The following is a 21,586-nucleotide window of genomic DNA, read 5'->3' as shown; positions in this document are numbered from 1 at the left end:
TATCTGTAGTGTCCTAAAGGTAGGAATAGATAAAATATAGTTAGACAAAACCAAACCAAACAAAAAAAATCAACCAACCAAATAAACAACAACAACAAAATGTTATGTTTCTTGTGCTTTATGTGAGCCAATGCAGAAAATGGTCTAACAGCCAAAACTGTCTCCCAGTCATGTATCTGAAGACTAGCTCTAGGTCATCAGGCACATTGCACAAGCCTCATGCACGCTTGTCCCTAGCATGCTCGGTATGTCAGTTTACAAAGAAGTAGACTGTAATTCAACTGTATTTTAATTAAGCATTGTAACCACAGCATTCTGATGACTCATGTATGGATTATATCCAGGTAAAAGTGATGGAGTTGTTTGCTTGAAAATACCTGTGTACTTTCTTCTACGTTGCACTTGTGGTGGGTTAGCATTACATCTTTTTACGGGCTTTGTTTGGAATTTTTGTACCAGATAACGTTGACTTAATTTCGGTTGTTGCTAATGTATATAGCAAAATCATATACTAATTTTTTTTTTTTTTTTGCCACATTTCTAGTTGGATTTGCATAATGAGGAATAATTAAAGCCTGTAAAAATCTGTGTATGTGTGCACTTGTTTCAGAGTCAGAATATACAATAGGGTGTCTACTTTAATTTAAAGACTAACACTATCAAGCCCTATCAAGGTCCAGATCAGCTCCGTAGTCCAAACTTCCAGTACCACTTTACAAACAAGAACATGAAATCTGTATGCCTACTATCTTAAGTGTGCAGATGTCTGTGGTTTTTTTGGTTTTAAATATTTGACGATTTGATTGTGAATCCACCAGTCCAGCTGTTTTCAAAAGGGTCTGGTGAAAATGGAGCATTGTGAAGCAGTGATATTTCTGATGACAAAATTATTGGGCACTGAGGTTGAAGCAATGCAGAATACACATAGTATATGTAGTGATAGAATATTTGAAGTTTGCATGGGAAACCAAGATACATACAAATTAATGTAATTTCCCTTACAAATAAACTTATTTAAGTATTCCTTGGATGAAATGGTAATATTTTTTTTAAGATGTGTGCTTGGCATAGTTACTGGAACAAACAACCAAAGAAGAAATGTTTTATAAAGAATCTTTGAGTAATTGCAAAGAAGAACATTCAAAATGATCTGTGTTTATTATGGGGAAAGTGATGAAGGACATTTGTGAATTATGTGGAGTGCTGAATGTATGGAGTTCAAGATTCCTGGAGTAAACTGCAATTCCTGCTTTTGCCTGTAAGCAAGTATTCAGGGAGATTTGTGTGTGCAGACATTCCCAGTGTTTGTTTCTGGACCATCAGACTCCATTCAATATCTGTTTGTAAAAGAAAGGAACTCCAACCCTCTCATCTAATTTCTTCTGTTTCTCGTTTAGCAAATATCAGCAAGGATTTTAGCAGAGTGCTGTGTTCACACAAACAATACATAAAATACTGTGTGCCTGTTTCATCCTCATTCTAATATCAAGTCCTCCCTCCAGTGGCTGCTGTAACAGTTTTTTACATTGTCAAAAAGAACTGGAAATTCTGTCTCAGAGCTAAATTCAGATTTAATTATTTATTTATATTTGATGCTGCTACATTTGTGAATGAACCTCTGTTACCAATTCTTTCCTCAGTGGCTAGGTCTGGGTCAGTTAAAGGAACCCGGGTACACATTCTAGGGGCAAAAATGCCAGAAACTGTTGGTCATTACATTGATTTATCTGATTTGGAAAAGGGGATTATTTTATCAAACAGTAAATCTGTTCCGATAAATTTTGTATTTTTCACCTTGGGTAATAGGAAATCTTCGAGCACCTGTATGTCATTTGTAGCTGCATTAACTTAACTATATTCAGTTGTGAATTTTCAGATTTTTTGTAGGGAAGATGACCTGATTTGTCTAACAAGAACAATTTTGATCTGGCCTATCAGAAATCACTATGATTGTCACTCTCTATCACTTCTAATAATTTTAACTTAAGTGGGTTTGTTTGTTTTCTAAGGTGATTAGGTAGAATGTACATGTTTTTATGCTGGAAACATACAAACTGATGATGGGCAAGATTTTCTAGTGGTGGTCTGTCAGTGAACTATATGGAAGCATCCAGGAAAAATCTTTCATAAAATCCATGTGTGAATCAGCGTTTGAGTCATTTTAATATTTTCATTGAGTATGCTTTATGCCAGTAAAAAGATTTTTTTTCTTATTTATATTGATTAATTCTTTCATTGGGGCTAATGTGATTAAAGTGTTAGCGAAAAAGAAGTCCATATTACCTGAATCGTGCTGAGTTGCATCATTAATTTAAAAAGTGTGTGGTCTAAGTAAAGGTTCCATGGTGGAGTTGTGCTTAAGAGACTTTTGACAGTGTGCTGTCATTTTGCAGCACCTTAGTCTGAACCACCTTCTGCAAAGTAAGGTGTCGAAGTCAACCCTAGCCCAAACTTATAGAATGTAGAAGACAGTTACCTGTCTTGAACCACAAAAGAAATAATAATAATGATAAAAATAATATATAAAAAAAATATCTCCTTAGTTAGTAACTATCATCCCCTTACACGTTATTTTTTATCTTAATCTATAGGAAAATGTTTAATGTATTAGGTTTTATTTGAAGAAATAGACAATAATCCCCCCATCTTTGTCATACTTTATTAATTTTTTTTCCTGCTGTACTTTCACTGAACTACCATTACTTAAGACAAACAATTTTGAGGTTCTTTCTTACAGTTGTTACTTTTAGGGAACCAGTAGTACAGCAGATAAATCCTGCTGCTCTTTGTTTGAAAGTTGCAAGTTGCTACCGAGATGCAGTTCATGCAGGCTCATCCATGATAAAGTATAAAACAAATTGGTAATGACTGACAGATGAAACAAAGAACTAAAAGGATAAAGTGGAAAAGAACTCAATGCATAGAAGTCTTTTAATTGAAAAGGAAGAAGAAGTGATTGTGGTATGGTAGTTTGCTCCCTTGGTGTCAGATTAAAGATGAAAGAGACTGCAGACTTGAATGTCTGGGTTGCCTTCTGTGCAATAGGAAAAAATTTACACACGTATTTTGCATATAAATTCTCACCTTGAACATATTAAGGTTTGTTCCACACCTGGACAATTACACTATAAATTTCGATATAGATAATGTATTGTAGAGATCATAGTGGTTTAAAAATACATACTCTGTGTAGTTTTACTAAAACTGAAGACGGTGTAGTGCGGTGTGAACAATTCAATTTACTTCATTGAAAAAGAAAAATCCATAGAGATTGTGAATGTTCTGTTGCTTCTTTGTGGTTTTGCTTGTATTTTCTACTGTGGACTTTCAAAAGTATGTGGCTTCTCCAAAATGCTTAACGTTTACTGATCCTATGTCAGAGTCGCAAAAAAGGAGTATTTATTAGATAAATGTTCCTTCAGGATTAAGAAGTTAACGTTCATTCTTGTGAATCTCTGACCAAGTATGAGAGAGGAATTTTTGTCACACTATGTTGTGAAACTTCTTAATCCAAGACAGCATGCCAAGACTTTGTCCAGTATAAGTTTTGAAGAAGAGAAGGTCAATTTTAATTCCACATTATAGAGTAAGATTTTATAATATTCAGGGAAGTTTTGCTTTCAAAACAAATTCTGTTGTTTTATATGCAGTTCTGTTTATGTATATGTGGTAGCAAATCAGATCTCTTGAAGCAGAAGTCAGTAAATTTGTTAATTGCTAACTTGTTGATTTTCAGATTGTCCTTTGATGACAAATGCACATTTACTTTACTATTTTAATTCTGCTGACAGTTTGGGTAAGGATGGCTCAGCTCCAGCAAGGAGGCCCGGATGAAAAAGAGAAGACTACTGCGTTAAAGGGTATGAATTGTTCTGCCTTCTTTTTACATATATAGACTCTTTAGAAACAGCTCTTAATATTGAGGAAAGGAAAGCACTTCTATCTAACTAAGGATTGGATTCTGGGAGCTGCAATACTGGATAAGACTATGAGTCTATCTATGTAGTGCTTTTTGTCTAATGGGGTCCATTATCGATAGTTTCATAAGATGATTCAAAAAATAATGATCTGTGGTAAAGAGTAACAGAGTAAGAAATCCATTAATTTTAAAATTTTCATAAGTATCCTTTGAAGAAGTTGACCGGTGCTTTTGTGTTCTTCTTTTCTGAGGGGTATACTTTAATTTTTATGCTATTTATGTTTCAGCATTTTGTATCCATATTATAGCTTTAAAAAATCTCTTTAGCTGTAGGATGTTAGCAGTGAAAACATTTTCAAGACATTGATTTCCGTATTGATTTCATAGAGTTTTCTTTGAATTGTATGTTTAGAAAAATAATCGTGCCTAAGTGACTCAGTGGAGTAAATATCTTTAGGGAAAAAAAATGCAATAAATGATATTTTTTAGAGAAGGTTTTTCAGATTTAGAAGTACACAAAGTTGATTAGAGTTGCAAGTAAGCTAACTGAACACTGGATTTAAAGTGCTTGCATCAGACTCTCTAAATTGTCTTTCAGAAGAAAAAATAGAGTAGAAAGAACCTTGCAACCCCAATGTAAAAATTGTATTTTTACAAATTTATTATTAGAAATGTATCTTTTATCATACAGAGATGGTAGATGGTGCTTCTCCAATTAAAATTGTATATTTCGGAAAGGTTTGGTAAAAACCTATGTGGTGGTGTGTTTTTTTTTTTAAATCTTATTGTACTAATTCTGTCAAATTAATTTATGTTGAGGAAATTATACTTCCTGTTTGGAAAAGTAAACCTTCCATTGTACAGTTGGCATTAATTTGATTCTTATAAAGGGCTAGTACCCAAGAAGTATTCCGCATAATTAAAACTTTGTGGGAGACTGTGATTTTCTTCACATGATCTGGTGAACTCCTGTTAAGCTCATGAAAGACGCCTGCAAATCAGTCAAATTTGGGCTCTCTTGAATCAAATTTGAGCTCTCTCGAATCAGTCTATAATTGAGTTTGAGAGTCAAAGATCTTTTGCAAGAATGGTGGATCAGATCTCAAAAGAACTTCAAATTTTTCTGAGAACGCTTTAGCTAGTTTTTACTTGAAAAATTGCACAGCAAGAAAGTGGCTGGTGAGGTGGCTGGAGCACAGGCTGATTGCAGTCTTACAGAGTGACTCTGATTGAAGATATAAATCGTGAGACTCTTTAAATTCTGAAGATAAAGCTTCATGTACTCCATATAGTATTGCCCTTGCTACTCACGAGATGGGTGTTGTTATTATATAGTAACTGACACTTCTGTGTAAACACATTTCCACATAGGTCACAGTAAGAAGACATGAAAATTTTGGTGCAATTAAATTCTAGAGGAGTTGTGATGGCAGTCTCTTCACTGAGGAGAGATAAAGTGTTAATGACCGTTTTTACTACCTTTAAATTATGAAAGTACAGAGTGAGAAATGGCATACTTTTTGTGTCCTGCTGCCAAAAACTTCTCTGACAAAATTCTTTTCTTCTCTGTCATTCTGTTATTTGGTTGAGAACCAAAGCAACTTGCCCATAATTTTCGAAGGACAATACATAAGACCAAGCATGATTTGTTTATGTATATAGCTTGTCATGGATTATTAAGCAGATTTGACGAAAAAGAGAGCTATGGTCAAAAGAACCAAATTTAGAAATCTCCTAGTCAACATCCAGTTGTCAAATAGCGACTTAGATAATCAGAGAGGTGCTCAGGTACCACAGCATCAGTTGGAGAGAGATGGAGTTTCAGTGTGTGTGCAAGACTGCCTGAGGTCACTTAGGGAAACATAAGCTGGAGATAGACACAGGCAGATCACCTGAAGACAGTTGCCTGTTTGTTATTTTGTAATCCAAGAATGTTGAAGCTGATTTTCAGTACATTTAAACACTGCAGAAATTTCAGAGGATAAATGTAGGCTTAGATAACATTGTCATTGTCCACAAGACTAATCAAAAAATCATAGAATATCCTGAGCTGGAAGGGACCCACAAGGATCATCAAGTCCACTGATGATACAAAGCCTATTTAAATAATTATTTTAAATAATTAAAGGATGAAAGTGTAGTTAATGTCAAACTAAGCAAGTGTAAAAGAAGAAAAAAAATTCAAACTGTTGCATTTCCTTTTGAGATACAAATTTGGATGATAAAGATAATAAACTAACGGACTTACGGGATTTCATTGGTAATACTTGATTTGAAATTACACCTTATTTATAAAACAATAGTACAATGTCAATGTAGAACTTCTAAACTGAGTACTTGTGTGGTCTTTAAATTAATCTGTGAGTGATGCCCTGCTCAATCATCTTGTGAGATGTTGTTAATCATCATATTTTGATAACCAGAAAGTATGTTAAAAGGATAGCATTAGGTTGTGTGGGTGATGAGCAATGAGAAGAGAGATGATTGTACAGTATTATTTTTGTATTGAGTAATTGTTTAGTAATTAGAAGTAAGTAACCTATATGCTTGCCTCTGGTTAAATGTAATTCCTTAAATTTAGGATTGAAATATGCAGGCTGCACTTATTTATTTCACTGTGCTTTCATTAATGAATACAGGCTGTACCAAGATACTCCATCGTAGAAAACAGTCTGAAAAGTATGTGTATATCATGGCTTGCTATGAAATGGATAGTAGTTTTCTCTGCCTTGAGAATTATTAAAAAATGGTGGTTAAGATGCAATGGTAGAGTTCAGATAGCTCAGTCTGTTTGGGCATCAAAGGGAGGGTTAAGGAGTGTTATGATCACAGCTGGTAAATGGCTGTGAGACAACATGCATTTGATAATATCAGCTCCTCAGGCAGGCAAACAAGAATGTATCAATGACTCGATATTGAAGCTAGATAAATTCATGTTAAAAACATGATGTGTGCTAGAAACCAGAGACAAATTTCTAACATTAGTGGTAATGAATCATTGAAACAAATCACTATGTCTTTGACAGTGTCTGTTTCTGGACAGTTTTTGATCAACATTAGAGATAAATAGGCAAATAAATAAATATGCTGAAGATAAGGCACAGCTATTGAATCTAGAGCAAGATTTCCAGTAATGAAGTCCTATGTTTAGTATTATGTAGGTTGTCCTTCTGCCTTTAAGATCTAAAAATCTGAACAAACACATTATGTCAGTGATTATGGCAAAATAAAAAAGACATAGCATGCATTATGTAATTTTTTTTTCTCTTTTTAGATTTATTGTCTAGAATAGACTTGGATGAACTGATGAAAAAAGATGAGCCACCACTTGAATTTCCTGATACTCTGGAAGGATTTGAGTACATATTTAATGAAAGTAAGTTATATATGCTTTGTAAATGATATACATAGAACTATGTTGAAGGGTTATCAGAAGTTTAATTATACCTTCTAAATCCCTATTAGAATTTCATACGTTTCTTTTAAGAATAAATATTTAAGCCTTACTGTAACGTCTTTGTAAATCTAGCTAAGTAATAATTTTTTGATTTCATAAAACTGTCAAAAAAATCCCTCGTTTAATACAACACTGTAGGTTTGGGATTGTACTGTGTGCATTTCATGGCTTCCAGTTTTCTGTTGTGGAAGTGCTGATAGAAAAATTCTGAAAGTAATTTCTGGAGCATTGGCGTTAAAAAGTAAAATTAAAGTGTGGTCACTCATTCAAAAAAACATTTTATTTACTGATGGATTTTTATTGATACGAAAGGCATAGTAATTTATTTAGATAATTTTTACCAGCTCTTTCATTAATACCAGTCAGAAAACACCTCTGTAGTATTTGTATTGATGAAAGGATGAGCAGTGTGATAGGCTGGCTCTTCAGGTGTAGGTCAAGGCTCTGCATTACAGCTAAATGTGTAATGACTACAAGTCAGGCCAGCTAGCTGAATCTGTATGTTTAATGAATAGCAGTATTTATAATTTCCAGTGCATACATTCAAAAATCCAGCAGAGAAATAAGCCTCTGAGCTAAAGTAATACCAGACTCCAGGAAAGGGCTCTTTCAAGATTGTTTGAAACCTGTAGGACAAATGGGGACGTTTACAATTCTACTTCTTTGCAGTGCCTGTTCTGTGAACAGAGGAACTTTAGTTTCTAAATCTGCCTTTCTTACATCTTCCACTTTTAAAGAAAAAAAAAAAAAAAGAGCTTTCCTTTAAATGATAGTCATTTATGCAACACTTAGCTTTTTAATACCCTGATGGCTTTCACAGGAAGGTACTTAGAGACTAAAAGTGTCATGAAAGTGATGCTCTTTCTTTGATGGGAGGGGTTCAGCTCTGTCACTTTTCAGCTCCTTATTTTTAGATCTGCACAGTGTCTACTGTCTTCCTTACTGACTTCAGAGTTAATGGTTCATATGTGGTTGGTAAAAAGAGCTGAAATTTTGGGGTATGATGTTTTAGAATGATGTTACTGAATATTCCATCACTAACTTCACAGGCTGAGTGATTTCCAGAGAATGTAGCAAACCTATTACATACATCGCTGGTCAGTATGCTGCCAGAGGTCTTTATTTTGCTTTGTACATTTAATTCACATTTTTGCTCCTATACTCTTAAGTCATAATCGCACTTCTTTTTATGATGGAAAAATAAGGAGGATTTTTATGAAGTTCAAAGATTTAAAGAATTACGAGAAGACATAAGAGCACCTGAAAGAAAACAAACAAACAAACAAAAAAACAGGTATTTGCTCCAACTTATTAAGGAGACTACACATTAATGACCTTAATGTACGCTGAACAGTATACTTGAAAAGCAAACAGCTGAAAATGAGCAGCAGAGCAAAGAGTTAATGAAAATATAAAAAAGATATTTGTGCCTGAGAAAAGAGTGTGAAGTCAGGGAGCTTGGAAAATGCACTGGACATCAGGTAGGATTGGTCTGGAAAAAAAAAAAACAACAAATAAGTGGATTTATATGCAGAAACAGTAGAGATATCAGCTGTTAAATGTCTCATTTAAAATATCAAGAATCAAAATTTAGAGGTTCTGAAAAAGTATGAACTGATTTAGCAATTTTTTACAATTCAGAAGGAAACATTTTGTTTTTAAATCATACTTCCATCATGAAGGCCTTTCAGCTTTCTAGCTGAAAATGATTTGTCTGATTTACTGCAATTTTATGATTCTCTGAGATAACTTGTGTTTTTACTAATAAGCTGAAATATTACTGGTCAGATAACTTTTTCCCTGCAGTTTGCTTCCTGTTTAGTTGCCATTTATTCTTGATATTTTAACCTATCCCAAGTCTTCATCTGTGGTTGGATTTGCTACTAACCTTTTGCTATAAACAAGGAAAGTTACACGGGAACCTCAGAGTCGGTAATGGTTTTGCTCTGATTATGCATTTTGCTTTATTCTGCTCTTATAATCTCGGTGTTTTCCAGACTAATAGCTCTTACTTGATTGCACTGTGTTAGGGTGTTCGGAGTTGAGATATTTACCGGAAACATAGACATGTTTGGTGGTTATGTTTTTTTGTTTTGTATTGTTTTTTAAAATTATCCAGGAATGTTTTACAGAATATGCTAATCTTGAAAATAAACGTTTCCTTTCCTTCCAGCCCCCATTCCAATTTGTACTCAGATTTCTTTGGAAACGCAGTTGGTTTTGAAGTAGGGGATTTGTAGGTACAATCTGATCACCTCATTGACATAGCAGAGAAGTATTTGATCTGTAAATGTTTACATTTCACTGTTAATCCATAGCAGTTGAGACAAATGTTTCTGGCAAAGCAGTTTGGTGTTTGATACCCGCACGTAATTTTACTGTCATCACTTGTGTTTAGCTCTATCTAGCAGTACATTCCAATTTGAGGAGATTGCATTTTGTTGTTATGCTACAATTATTCTCATTCAAAAGTACTGTAACCGAAAAAGGAGAGGGAATTCATAATATTCCAATTTTTAGATGTTAGACTTCTTTCACAGTTTTCAGCAACGCAGTGTACCTTATTTCTAATGAGGAAATACTCTAAAATGTAGTGATTTTGTTTCCTTTGCAGAAGGACAATTAAGACATGCAAAAACTGGGGAGCCATTTGTTTTTAATTATCGTGAAGATTTGCATAGATGGAACCAAAAGCGCTATGAGGCTCTTGGAGAGGTATGTAAATTGTGTGGATGCATGCATGCATATTTGTATTGTTGTGCTATTTTTTAAATTATATTTCTTTATAGAATGATACATTTAATTATAATTATTTTAATAAATATTTAGGCCGCAGTTTAAAATAGAACATAAATGTGATTAATCAAAGCAGAAGTCATTATATAGTGCAGTTATGTCTTTAACTTTCTTCTCATGGAGGTGAGGAAGCTCACCCTCAAAGAAATGGGAGCAAAGCAGGAGCATTTTACTTTCTAGCTAAAGATGAGTATGTTGGCTGGTCATCTCACATTTCTAGGAGATAGAAGCCACTCTATTAAGAAGAGATATCAAACTTGATTAATTAACTGGATATTTGGTGATTAACTAAATGTTTGGATGCTACTGGTATTTTACTGGGCTTTCTGTAGAGGTGCTGTGGGTATAGTAGGTGCAGAAGCGACCAAATATATATGTACAGTTCCTTCTCTGTCTGAAAATGACTGTAATTTCATTGCCATTCTTTTTGTAATATTTTAGGAGTTGGAGCACTGATTTGAGATTGAAGGCAGCTGATCTCAGTCAATGCAAAATAGTGTGCTTAGGACTTCATTGCAGTGTTATAACCTCTATGCCCAAGAGGATAAACAGTCTCAGCATGCTGACCTCTTACGGAGGCAATGCTGCTCACGTCACTGTGGCTTTTGGAGGCCCATGAAAGGGGATCCACAGTTTTGTGCACAAAATAGGGTCTTCTTCTAAAAAAATAGATCATGTTGCCCTGTGGTTTCTGTTTCAAAACATTATGGCTTGTCATTCAAGAACTGCCTTTGCCTCATGGCTTGTCTGCTTTCATCAGTGTTATTATTTTAGTAAGGATTAAACTCATTTATTCCCTGTTTACTCTTTCTGTTACATTTGGACATGTATTAGATATTTTGTCTTTTAAACTTCCTTGTATACTAAGGAGTAAAAAAAAAAAAAAAAAAAAAAAAGTAAATATCTGAAATGGCAGCCAATTCTGCACTGTTGCAAAGTAAATAGTATAAAACACCTTAATTAAGTTTCCTGGATGGATGAGTAAGGATCTACTTAAATTTATGTAGTTTCTCATGCTGCCAAGAGAGTATGCATTAAAACTGAAGAAATAATTAATGGCCTCTTCTAGTTGTACCAGGACAGTCTCCCAGAATTTACGGAGGCACTGAGCACGCTGGCTGAAAAAAGTAGTGTATGGCAGAAGTCTCTGATTAAGTAAAATGAATAAATAGCATGCTATTCTCTCCTTAACCATTGTAGCAGGGTGAAGTATGGTCCAAAAATTCCTATCAGTGTCAGTGTGGACACTGCCAAGGCTGAGTAAAGTGGAAGTAAGTTCAGTGGAGAGGGGTACATCTGAAGAGGAAGGAAAGATGGGTGATTTGAGTGTGTACAGGGTAATGCCACAAAGCTTTGAAGTGCCTGTTTTTACACATCTAAACCCCCATTTAATTGCACGTACTCTTCTCTGTTCTGTTACAAAGGATTTATATCCTTTGAGAATACATTTTCAAATAAGCCACATTCTTAGGTAAATCATAATGAGTTTTCAGTGGTGCAGATTTTTTTTTGTTGTTCAGGTAGTGTGAAAAGCTACTACAGTCCAGACTGCTGTGTCTGTGAACAGATCGGTAATTTGGATTAGTGTCTGTCTCCCACTTACTTGCTGCGGCTCCCGTGATGGAGGTAGCCTTTCTGTTTGGGTTGAAAAGCCATTGCTGACCCTGCCAGGCCTCTTCCAAGTGGTGATCTGGTGCTCTCTAACGCAGCCCCTCCGTTTCCTGGAGTCTGTGCTGCATATGCTGGAGCTGTCCAGCTGTTGATCATTGCTATGTCCTGACAGAGCTTTATTTATGTATATAGAAGAACATTGCTTTTTACTGTCTCCTCCTCTGCCTCGTTCCTTGGAGGCCTGTGACATGGGAGGAGATGATGAGGGCTACGTCTGTGGCTTCTCACAACCTTTCACCTCAACTTTTATGGTTTCCTAAACTAGGGAATGTGCTACTGCCAAATCTGTTGTGTTGTCTGAGTTACTTGATGTACACTTCTTCCAGCAGGAGACAGATTGGCTCCTATTCCACATGCAGACATTTGTGTGTGCCTGTATTGTTCGAGTACTGCTATTTTGCAAATAAATTAATCAAACAAGATGCATCTATAAAGGTAAATTAATATGTGGTCTAATGTGCTGCCACACCTTTTCTTAGGCATTTGGAAACATCATCAGATTCCTGCTTCTGAATAGTGAGTGCCACAGTTTCAACCCACGATAACATAAATGGCTTTTAGTGATTTTTGGTCAGCCAGGAGGTGGGGTACATTCACAGACTGGGTGCCATACACCTGTGATCTGTCTCGTGTACTTTCATTTACATTAGTTACAGTTGTTCTGTGTGTTCAGGTTTGAATGGTCTGTGAAAATACACAATGTTTATATTGCTGGGTAAAAGATAAGAAAGATTTGAGGTCAGTATTCTGACAGAGGGTGAATTGTTCCAAGTTGTTTGTTTGGTTTGTGGTTTTAGGGGAATAAAAACTCAACTGTATTTTGGTCTGTTGTCTCTGCTGTGCGCTTGATACTACACAGTTCTTCCAACAAGCTGCAAATGTACAAACACTTCTGCTCTTGGCACACTGAGTGTTTCTGCAGTTATCTGAGAACACGGCATGCTGACGGACAAGGCCCATGGCTGGGCAGCAGTCTGTCATTCATTCCCACAGCTAGAACTTTCTCCTGTGCCACAGATTGGTGGGTATGTAGATGTTGAATAGTACTGAACAAGAATTTTACCCTCTGATCAGCAGTTTTGTGGTCTAGGCAAGATGTGTTCAGCAAACTGGTACCTTAAGAAGCAGCAGTTCATATAATTCATAAGGTGATACAGCAAAGTGTGACCTTAGGGCTTTGCTTTGAAACGTCATCCTCTGGCTTTGGGAGTTCTCTCTTATGTATTTCTGGCTCAACATTTATGTAGCTGAACATACAGTGAGATGATAAAGTAAGTAGACTTCAGACAAAGCGTTTTATGTATTCATTTTTCATATTTGTTGAAAGTACACTCATATTTCATAAATTCATTGGGCATAAATTTTGTATTTATTTTTCATGTTATTCATATTAATAAACAATGTGGCCACTGTTTCTATACTTAGTTCAGTCATTGTATGCTGGCTTTCTGATTTTTAAGGGGATTTACGTACTCTGCTCAAGGCAGTTTTTTTATTGTACATATACATTGTGGGCTGCTTTTATTGCGTTCTACTCATTTAAGGAGTGGATATAGTTCCTGGCCTCATGTTGCAGCATCATTCTCTCTTTCTTGGAGCATTAATAAATTTCCATTTGGTAATCTATGATTTCTTGCTGTTAAAAGTCATGAATACACTATCTGTGATGTACTGCCATTACTCTGGCTGTATGGAAATTGATTCTTCACAAATTACAATGGTTCGTCAACGTCTCCACTTCTTACGTCTCTTTATTCTTCATTCATCGATCTGTTATTTCAGGCACACAATTTGTTCTGCAGCCTCTTGATATGTGCTTCTAAAAGACAATTTAGTGAGCTGTTCATAATTTTCTGATTCTGGTTCAGTCACTGCTATTGCAGCATTGAATTTTGTGGAGAGGCCTCTCCATTTGCTTTTTAAAAATTAAAATGGCAACAGAAGTGCACAGAACATGGTGCTGCAGCTGCTTCTAACTGCCGATTAATCCATGTGGCAAGTTTGAAGTAGGATTGAGAACAGTTTTGTGACAACAGTTCAGTTGTTCAGACATACTGCTTCAGTTCAAGGTTGAAATATATATATGTATATTTTTATTTGCTCAGTCCTGGAGATTTGGATTCTGGATGAGACTCCAGATTAGACCTGCATGAAGCAAGTCTCCTCGCATGTTAACTAGATCTGTTTATTATTTGTACTGTACTTGCAATTGATATTAGGGCTACTGAAGTCACCAGTTGTCAGACCCTGCTTGAGCATGACATCAAAATTAGCCGGAATTATAAAAGAAATACTAGTAAAGTCTATTGCTGGGCATCACCTAGCATTTTGCCAATCATACAGATTGTGTTGATAACGAGATTTCACTTCAGGAATATTATGTGGACGTTCTCCTTTCACCCTTGCAGTTGCCAGAGGATCCCAAGCACTAAGAGGCTGTGTATCTGTCTGTATGTCTGCTAGGTGACTGTAATTTGGAGGTGGCTTAAAGACTATGTAACATATGCAGATGTTTTTGTGAGTGTCATCACTAATGAAGAGACTTTTGACTGTAGTGACAGCTTGTACCCATGTCTTTCAGTAAGTCAAAAAGAATTTGTAATTACGTAGATTATGATATAGACCATGATTTGATGCCTCTGCTGTGGTCCTATTCAAGGACTAGTATATGCCGTAATTGCTGGCTGCCTGACCTGCCGAGGCATATAAGCAGATAGCAGATGAACTGCGGTTATTTTTTCACATTTATCACACTGCAGCACAGGAAAATACCTTATGTTTACATACAGCTGGTATGGAAAGCAAAAGAATAGAACACCTAAGTCAGAAATTCCCGGTGTGTGTCATGTATGATAACTTACAGTTAATTTTACGTTTGTCAGGGAAATGCTGCCCCACCAGCTAGGCTGCTTTAAAGTACGTGCATAATTTTAGGTCCAGCTAATCATAAAGTAGGTTAACCATCAAGGTTAATATTTGTGTGGGGAAAAAATAAGTAAAATTTTGATGATGACAACCCATAATTATGATCGCTAAGAAGTAAAATGTGATTTATTACTTTTTTTTTAATACAGATCTCTGTTAAGTTAAAGAACAGCTTGGTCTCAACATAATTTAAAAACCAAGCTTTCACCTGCTACTAATTTCCTCCTTGGTTGCAAAGAGCATTATTTGTTTGGATGACTGAGAGAAAGAAGCTATTTACATAGCACAAATGAAAGCATAGAGCAGCAGAAGAGGACATGTAAGTTAATGAAGAAGGAAGCATTAAGTAGTCTGCATTTGAAAGGGTAGCTTCTTACATGAATAACCCAAAATCTGATGATAGGCTGCACGTGCACCTGATAGTACTTAAGGTCCAATCTTGCAGCCGAAGCTCATGTGAATAAACTCAATAGGTCTGATCTTGTGAATAAGGGCTGCAGGATCAAGTTCCAAATAAAATTTGCAGATGATTAGTAGAAATCCTTACACTCTAGTTTCAGTTTCTTTGCACAGATAGTTTATCACTAAACATCCCAGCTTTTCTGTGACTAGTGAGACTTTAATATTATGTGCTGCATACCATGGATTAAGCAAAAGTATGTTTGTGTACTTTAATTTACTATTACGTATTTCCTGTTTAGTCAGTGCTAGGAGGAATTTGTCTTTCTGAGAGGATAAAATAAATTAAGTGATGTAATATATAAGCTGTTTCATGTGCATTTGCTTTCTCGGGGTGCTTGCTATACTAGAGTTGTTGAAGTGGTTGCTATCTTCAAAAAGATTTGATGCCAAATACTTAACAGGTGTCTGTTGAGTGTGTGTGAACTCAGTTTTTTCAGTTGTATGCATTACAATCAAGTAAGGGTAAACTTTTACAGGGAAAGGAAAAACCCTCACTGAGGAGCTAACTTCAGATCCTGTTTCAAAAGCAGAGTGAAAGCATCTAATTGAAATTAAGTATTTAAGTATTTTTCTCTGACCTTACTTATGAAAATGGTAAAATCACATTTTGGATGGTTTCCTTTGCAAGCAATTTGACAGTGTTGTTTCTGTGCATGCCATGTCCTGTCTGCTAATGAATATTGCAGAAGGTTTTTACTTTAGCAAAATTTTATGGTAAAGTAAATGTCACAAAAATCTTTAGAATTGTTCAATTTGGGCAAAAATACCAGAGCAGAAGAGAGAGACTGGGCAAATTCTTTAAAGTTAGTTATAGTGTGATCTCATTTCTTAGTAGGCATGGAGGAATCCACATAGAATAGATACCTTTTGAATGAACCGGGTAGAGAAAGAGTTTAGATGACAACTTTTACATTTTGTACATCAGGGTCAATTATAAATGCAGTTCCTTAGTAATCCATGCCTTGTTGGTTTCAGGTTTCTTCATTACTACCTTGGTAACTTTAAATTTGTGCCAGACAAGTGTGAAACAAGAACATGATACAGAAAAATTTAAACAAACTGAATAACACTAAAAGCACCTAAAAATGGGACAGGATATTGAATTTCTCCCTAACAGTAGTTCTTAAGCCATAAGTAATTATACATTTCAGTAAAGTTCCAGTCCTCTCACTCATTTCCAAACCAGTGCCTTTGATAACAGAAAGAAAATGCTAGTACAGGCAGTACACACACACAAAAATCCTTTATATGTAGTATCTTTATAATTTTAGAAAGATTTCATTTTTTTACAATCTGTTTATCTTCAGCATTGCTTTTTGGTGAGTGAAGTAGATGGACAGACAGTTTAGCAAGCATTGAAGACTGCTTGATGGTACCTAAGGAAATTTAAATTTAAATATGAATCTTTGAATCTTTGTTGCATGCAATATATTCATTTGCATATGCTAAATCTGCTTTCAATATCTGCTGTTTGTGAAGACTTTTTACTGGAATGATTATGTCAGATGTGCTTCAGTGAACTCTTCTAGTTTGTAGGCAGCAATTGGCAGTAGGTTGGTTCATCACAGTAACATGACAGTACTCGAAAGGTTCAGCGATAGTTTCATAATTATTGTTAGCATGATTCTTGAAAGAAATGATGAGCATCTCATAAACCCAGATGGGAATTTGTTACATTGTTGATAAATGTGTTGATAAATGTGTTTTACATTTTTAAATTGATAAACAGTGAAAAGCAGAGAAGATACAATAAGGCAGATGGTTGTTTATAAAGCACTTGCAAGTTGCTGCAATTCAAAGAATGGTACTAATTGTTAAAAAGAAGACAAAAATTGGAGTAGGGGGAGTGTTTCAATGAGTTAATCATGAGCTTTTTAAAAATAAAACCTTCAGCAGCTTTAGTTCAATTAGAACCATTCTTGCCATCCTGGTCTTATATGCAAAAGTTTAGACTGCCAGTCCTTAACAAACTTTTGTACCAACCATTTTCCTGTAGCTGAAAGTGAAAATACAAATAATCCACCTTTTTTTTTTTTTTTTTTTTTTTCTAAATGCATCCATTCTGTTCTTTCTGTTTTCTTGAAAACATCTATTGCACAGCAAAATTAAATTGAATTATCATTTGTCTCATTAATCATTCCTGCTTCAAAACAGGAACAGAGCAGTGAATGCCAGAGTCAGCAGAGAGTTCATAGCAAGAAAGCACTATTGGCTTATTTTTTTTTGTTAAAGGAATGTTGAAAAAAATCATTTTTTGGCAACTTGGGGGAGACTAGAAAAGCATGTTTCAGTGGTCCTAGTAGACTTGGATGAAATCAGTTGATTCATTCTTGCGCATGTTCAGTTCTTGGTTTCCACCAGTAGTATTAAAAGTTTCTACCAAAGACAAAGTATTTTCATACTGTTTCACAAGGAGATTCTTGAAAACCAGAGATATGGAGATTAATGCCTTCATCAAGAAGCTGTTTTAAAATATGTTTATTAGTTAAAGAACTCTGTAAGAGTTAGTTTTCTTTCACAGGATTTTCAGCGTCTCCAAGAGAGGATTTAACACTTTCTCCGTCTTCAACAATAGACCTATATCTTTAAGTTTTCTGGCAATATTTTGATTAAAATTCAGCAGAATAGTGGTATTTTTTAATAAAGCTGTATCAGCTGTGTCAGTCCTTAATAGGAATAATTTGAAAGGAAAAAAATTCAATTATAAATCAATAGAGCGTTGTATTTCTGTATATGCAAACAACCTAAAATTACTTTAAGATGCTCCAGCTGCTCAATTCATTAACTCAATCACAACTGAATTTTCGTATCTATTATCTTCTGTTGATCTCTGCAGCAGAAATATTCAGTTAAAGTGCCTGAAGCTGTTAGATGCAGTTTGTACTTATTAGGAAAGATCAGTACAATAGGTTGGTTACTTAGGATTTTGAGAGATTTAGTATCTAGTCATGTCTTAACTCATTCACAGTGCTGTCTGAAACAATTTGAGAAAGTTTCATGTTCCTACACAAATAGTGTTAATATTTTTTACATTCAGGGGTAACATTTGCCTCTTGAGCTTTTTGAGGAGTTGCACCTTTTAAACTTTACCAGATCCTTCAGTTTGCCTCTTACAAACCCCATTGTGAGGTTTGCTTGTTTTGTTTTCTTTTGTTTTTCTGTTGTGAGCATGGTCAGACACACGATGAGTTTATTCAGATAAATGTAGCATGTGAAATTTCTTTTGTTCCTTTTTCTTTTTTTTTTTTTTTTTTTTTTTAATTTTATTGCAGTAAATTTCCTTTGCTTCCATGTTTTTGATGGTTAGACTTGATGATCTTGGAGGTGTTTTCCAACCTAGGTGACTCTATGACTCTATTCTGTATTCTAATGTGATGCTTCCATTCTATGTTTAGCTTAGCACAATAACTAGAAGCGCTGCTGTGGCATACTGAAGTAGCAGTTCTCTGCTGGAGAAAAGGTATTGGGAGGAAGAGATCTACTACTGAACTTGGAGAGAAGCTCAGTTTTTAGTACATCTTCTTAACGATGTTTTTTCCTTACTTCCTCTTTTTTCCTGATCTTGTGGAGGAGTGCTATGTTAGTAATAAAATATGAAAGATCTTTGAGGGGAAAAAAGATATTTTTTTCTCATTTGATTGAATTAATTGTGGAAAGATGCATTTGTTTTTGCCTCCTTTCCAGCAGTGTAAATTATATAGATATTTTGGTAAATATACATTCTTTCACTGTAGATCTGACATCCTGTAAGATGGGATGGAGAAAATATGTAAAAACCAAGCAGTCTTTTTATAAAGAATAATAGTTTAGAACTCAGGGTGGTTAAAATTCTGAAATAAATTTTTACACATTGTTTTAAATTTCTAGATTCAGGAATTCAGCTTCTGTTCCCAGTATATATGCTTCTGAGTGGTTGGTTGGTGGTTTTTTTTTTTTTTTAGATAAAGCCTGTCACGTATCCATCCCATTCTTAATGCATGTAAGATCCTTCATACAAGTCTAAATGTATAACATACATTTGTAAGTGTTTTTGTTAAGGTACATAACCTGAACTTATGTTTAGACGTGTTTTGTGTTCCTTCTTTAGGCATGTAGTGTCATCGCATGCTGGTAAGAATTTTGGTGCAGCAGACCTTAGTGCTGAAGTAAGAGGGGACAAGATTAAATGCAATGAAAGGAGGGCTGTCTAAAGTAAACTGCAGTTCTGTGAGACACCATTTTGGATATAGTATGTACCTTTTGATTCTGCGAAGTTGATCAGGAATTTTTTTTTTTAAAAAACAAACAAACGAAAAAAAAACAGGATAAAAATTTTATTTTCATACAACATCATTATAGTAGGGATGAAGGGAGTGTTGTATTAGTTGGTTGTGTCATCTGAAGGTAATGATATAACTGAAAGAAGGAAATTAATCAGTTTATGAAGATAGTATGAAGGAAGAAAGTTCAAGCAAAAGAAAAAAATTAAGACAGGTAATCGAGAAATTTTTATAATAAAGTACTTGGAAAGTGCTAAGTATTCTTACTGATGAATACTGCTAATATACGTCTTATATAGAAAACTGCTAAATATTTTTATTAGGGCTTTGGTAGTTGCTCAGCTTCCTCTGTGACGGTAAATGTATCAAGATTGTTTGTTTTTTTTTACAGTTCATGCCAACTTTTCTAAAAAATGTTTTCATTTTTTATCATTTTTTTGCTGCAAACCAACTTTTTCTCCTGCCTTGATATTGTGGAAATGCACATCGAATCTCTTAGGCGAACATTCCTGTTATTGCTGAGTGAGGGAGGCTTATAACTCCAAGTTTTAAAACAAATGTTGTATTGTGTGCTAGTTAAAAATGTATATGAAAGTGCAGGCAGCAATGGAGGTGGGGAATAGTGCTAAAATAGCTGTCAGCATAAATAGAAATGATGAAACTCTGGGATAGGAATTGTTTTTGTTGAAGCAGAATGAAGTGTCAAAGATGTCAGGACAGAATGCTGATAGCTGCACAAATTTTTTGTGTTGGCATGTTTTTTTTTTTGTTTTGTTTTGTTTTGTTTTTTCAGCTTAAAACTTCATAGATCTTTCATGGAGTCACAGAGGGAGATATTTGTTTTTGTTTCTGTTTTTTCCTGAAAGGGCATGGTTTTCACAGGAGTCAAACTTCACTGGAAAACAGTATACCCCTCATACCCAATGCTTGAGAGATGCACTCTGAACTCCTTTAATGTCTGTACATACCATATACATGTGTAGGTATGTATACATAGGCCGATACTCCTGTGAAAGCGACAGCCATCAAAGCATTCGTAGGAAATGTATGGTCAGAACATAATTTAAGGAAGTGGCAACAACATAACAGAACACAGGAGTCCTTTTCCATGTTTCCATTCCAGATATCCTTGGGGGCAAAAGCCCGCAAGAATTTACCTTGTGGTTTAACCCATTAATATGAAACGGGACAATGTCTTTTTACTGGTAACTCCTAAGTCTTAAGAGAAAGAGATTTTTTAAGGATGAGGAGGAAACCTCCTAGGTTCATCTTCAGAGCAGAGGTGTGCTCTGTCTCCAGTCAGATAAAAATTATGCATTCTAGAACTGAGGACAATTAGTTTTAAGACATAAAAGTCTTTTTTTTTTTTTTTTCTTCTGAAAACCAGTAGTTTACATTCTTACAGATAATATTCCAAAAGGAATTACACCAGCAAACAGAGAGCTCAGCGTCTCTAACTTGTGGGGAGACCATTCAGTTGTGAAGGTGGTACTGATACTTCGGGCAAATGTACTGCTGGGTACTGGTCGTTGTCTTAGAATGACAGAATAGTTTTGGTTCCACCCGTGGGGATTATGTGGTCAGCTCCCCAGGACTAAACAAGAGTAATTTGAAACTTAATTCAGGTCAATCAATTAAAAAAAAAAAAAATGCAGACTGATTTTAATCAGGAAAACCCTAACCTCTTCATATTCTGGTGGTGGAGTTCCCTGATGGAAAGCTCCAAACTGGAACGGTTCAGCCTTAGAGACGTGAAAGCCTGGGAGGATCCCATCAATATCTATAAATAACTGAAGGGAGGATACAAAGAAGGTGAAGTCACGCTCTTTTCAGTGCAACAGGACACGGGGCAGTGGGCACAGACTGAAACACAGGAGGTTCCCCCCTGAATACCAGGCAGCGCTTCTGTGCTGGGTGGGTGATGGACACTGGCACAGGCTTGCCAGAGAGGTGGTGGAGTCTTCTTGGAGATCTTCAGAAGCCTCCTGGACATGTGCCTGGGTATCTGGCTGAAGGTGGCCCTGCTCGACTGGGGGAACATTGGTCCAGAAGACCTCTAGAGGGCCCTGCTAGCCTCAGCCACTCTAGGATTCTGTG

The 21,586-nt window shown here is 35.5% G+C and overlaps 1 protein-coding gene across 3 annotated transcripts in view; it reads left to right on the top strand.

Annotated features, from left to right (window-relative positions):
• The window catches only part of FAM172A (family with sequence similarity 172 member A), a 253,536-nt gene that overhangs the window by 16,107 nt on the left and 215,843 nt on the right, over positions 1 to 21,586 (top strand). For 2 of the 3 annotated variants that reach the window (XM_032205984.1, XM_032205985.1), the window contains exons 2-4: positions 3,792 to 3,860; positions 7,194 to 7,295; positions 9,991 to 10,091. In XM_032205984.1, coding sequence (XP_032061875.1) covers positions 3,803 to 3,860; positions 7,194 to 7,295; positions 9,991 to 10,091 — 261 coding nt within the window. In that variant the 5' untranslated portion in view covers positions 3,792 to 3,802. Of the gene's footprint in view, positions 1 to 3,754; positions 3,861 to 7,193; positions 7,296 to 9,990; positions 10,092 to 21,586 lie in introns of those variants that run through there. The other variant, XM_032205983.1, reaches the window with a different exon arrangement.

Source organism: Aythya fuligula, chromosome Z (assembly GCF_009819795.1).
Source record: "Aythya fuligula isolate bAytFul2 chromosome Z, bAytFul2.pri, whole genome shotgun sequence".
NCBI classification, from domain to species: domain Eukaryota; kingdom Metazoa; phylum Chordata; class Aves; order Anseriformes; family Anatidae; genus Aythya; species Aythya fuligula.
The sequence above is the reverse complement of the archived record's forward strand: the minus strand, read 5'-3'. Positions and strand labels throughout refer to the sequence as shown.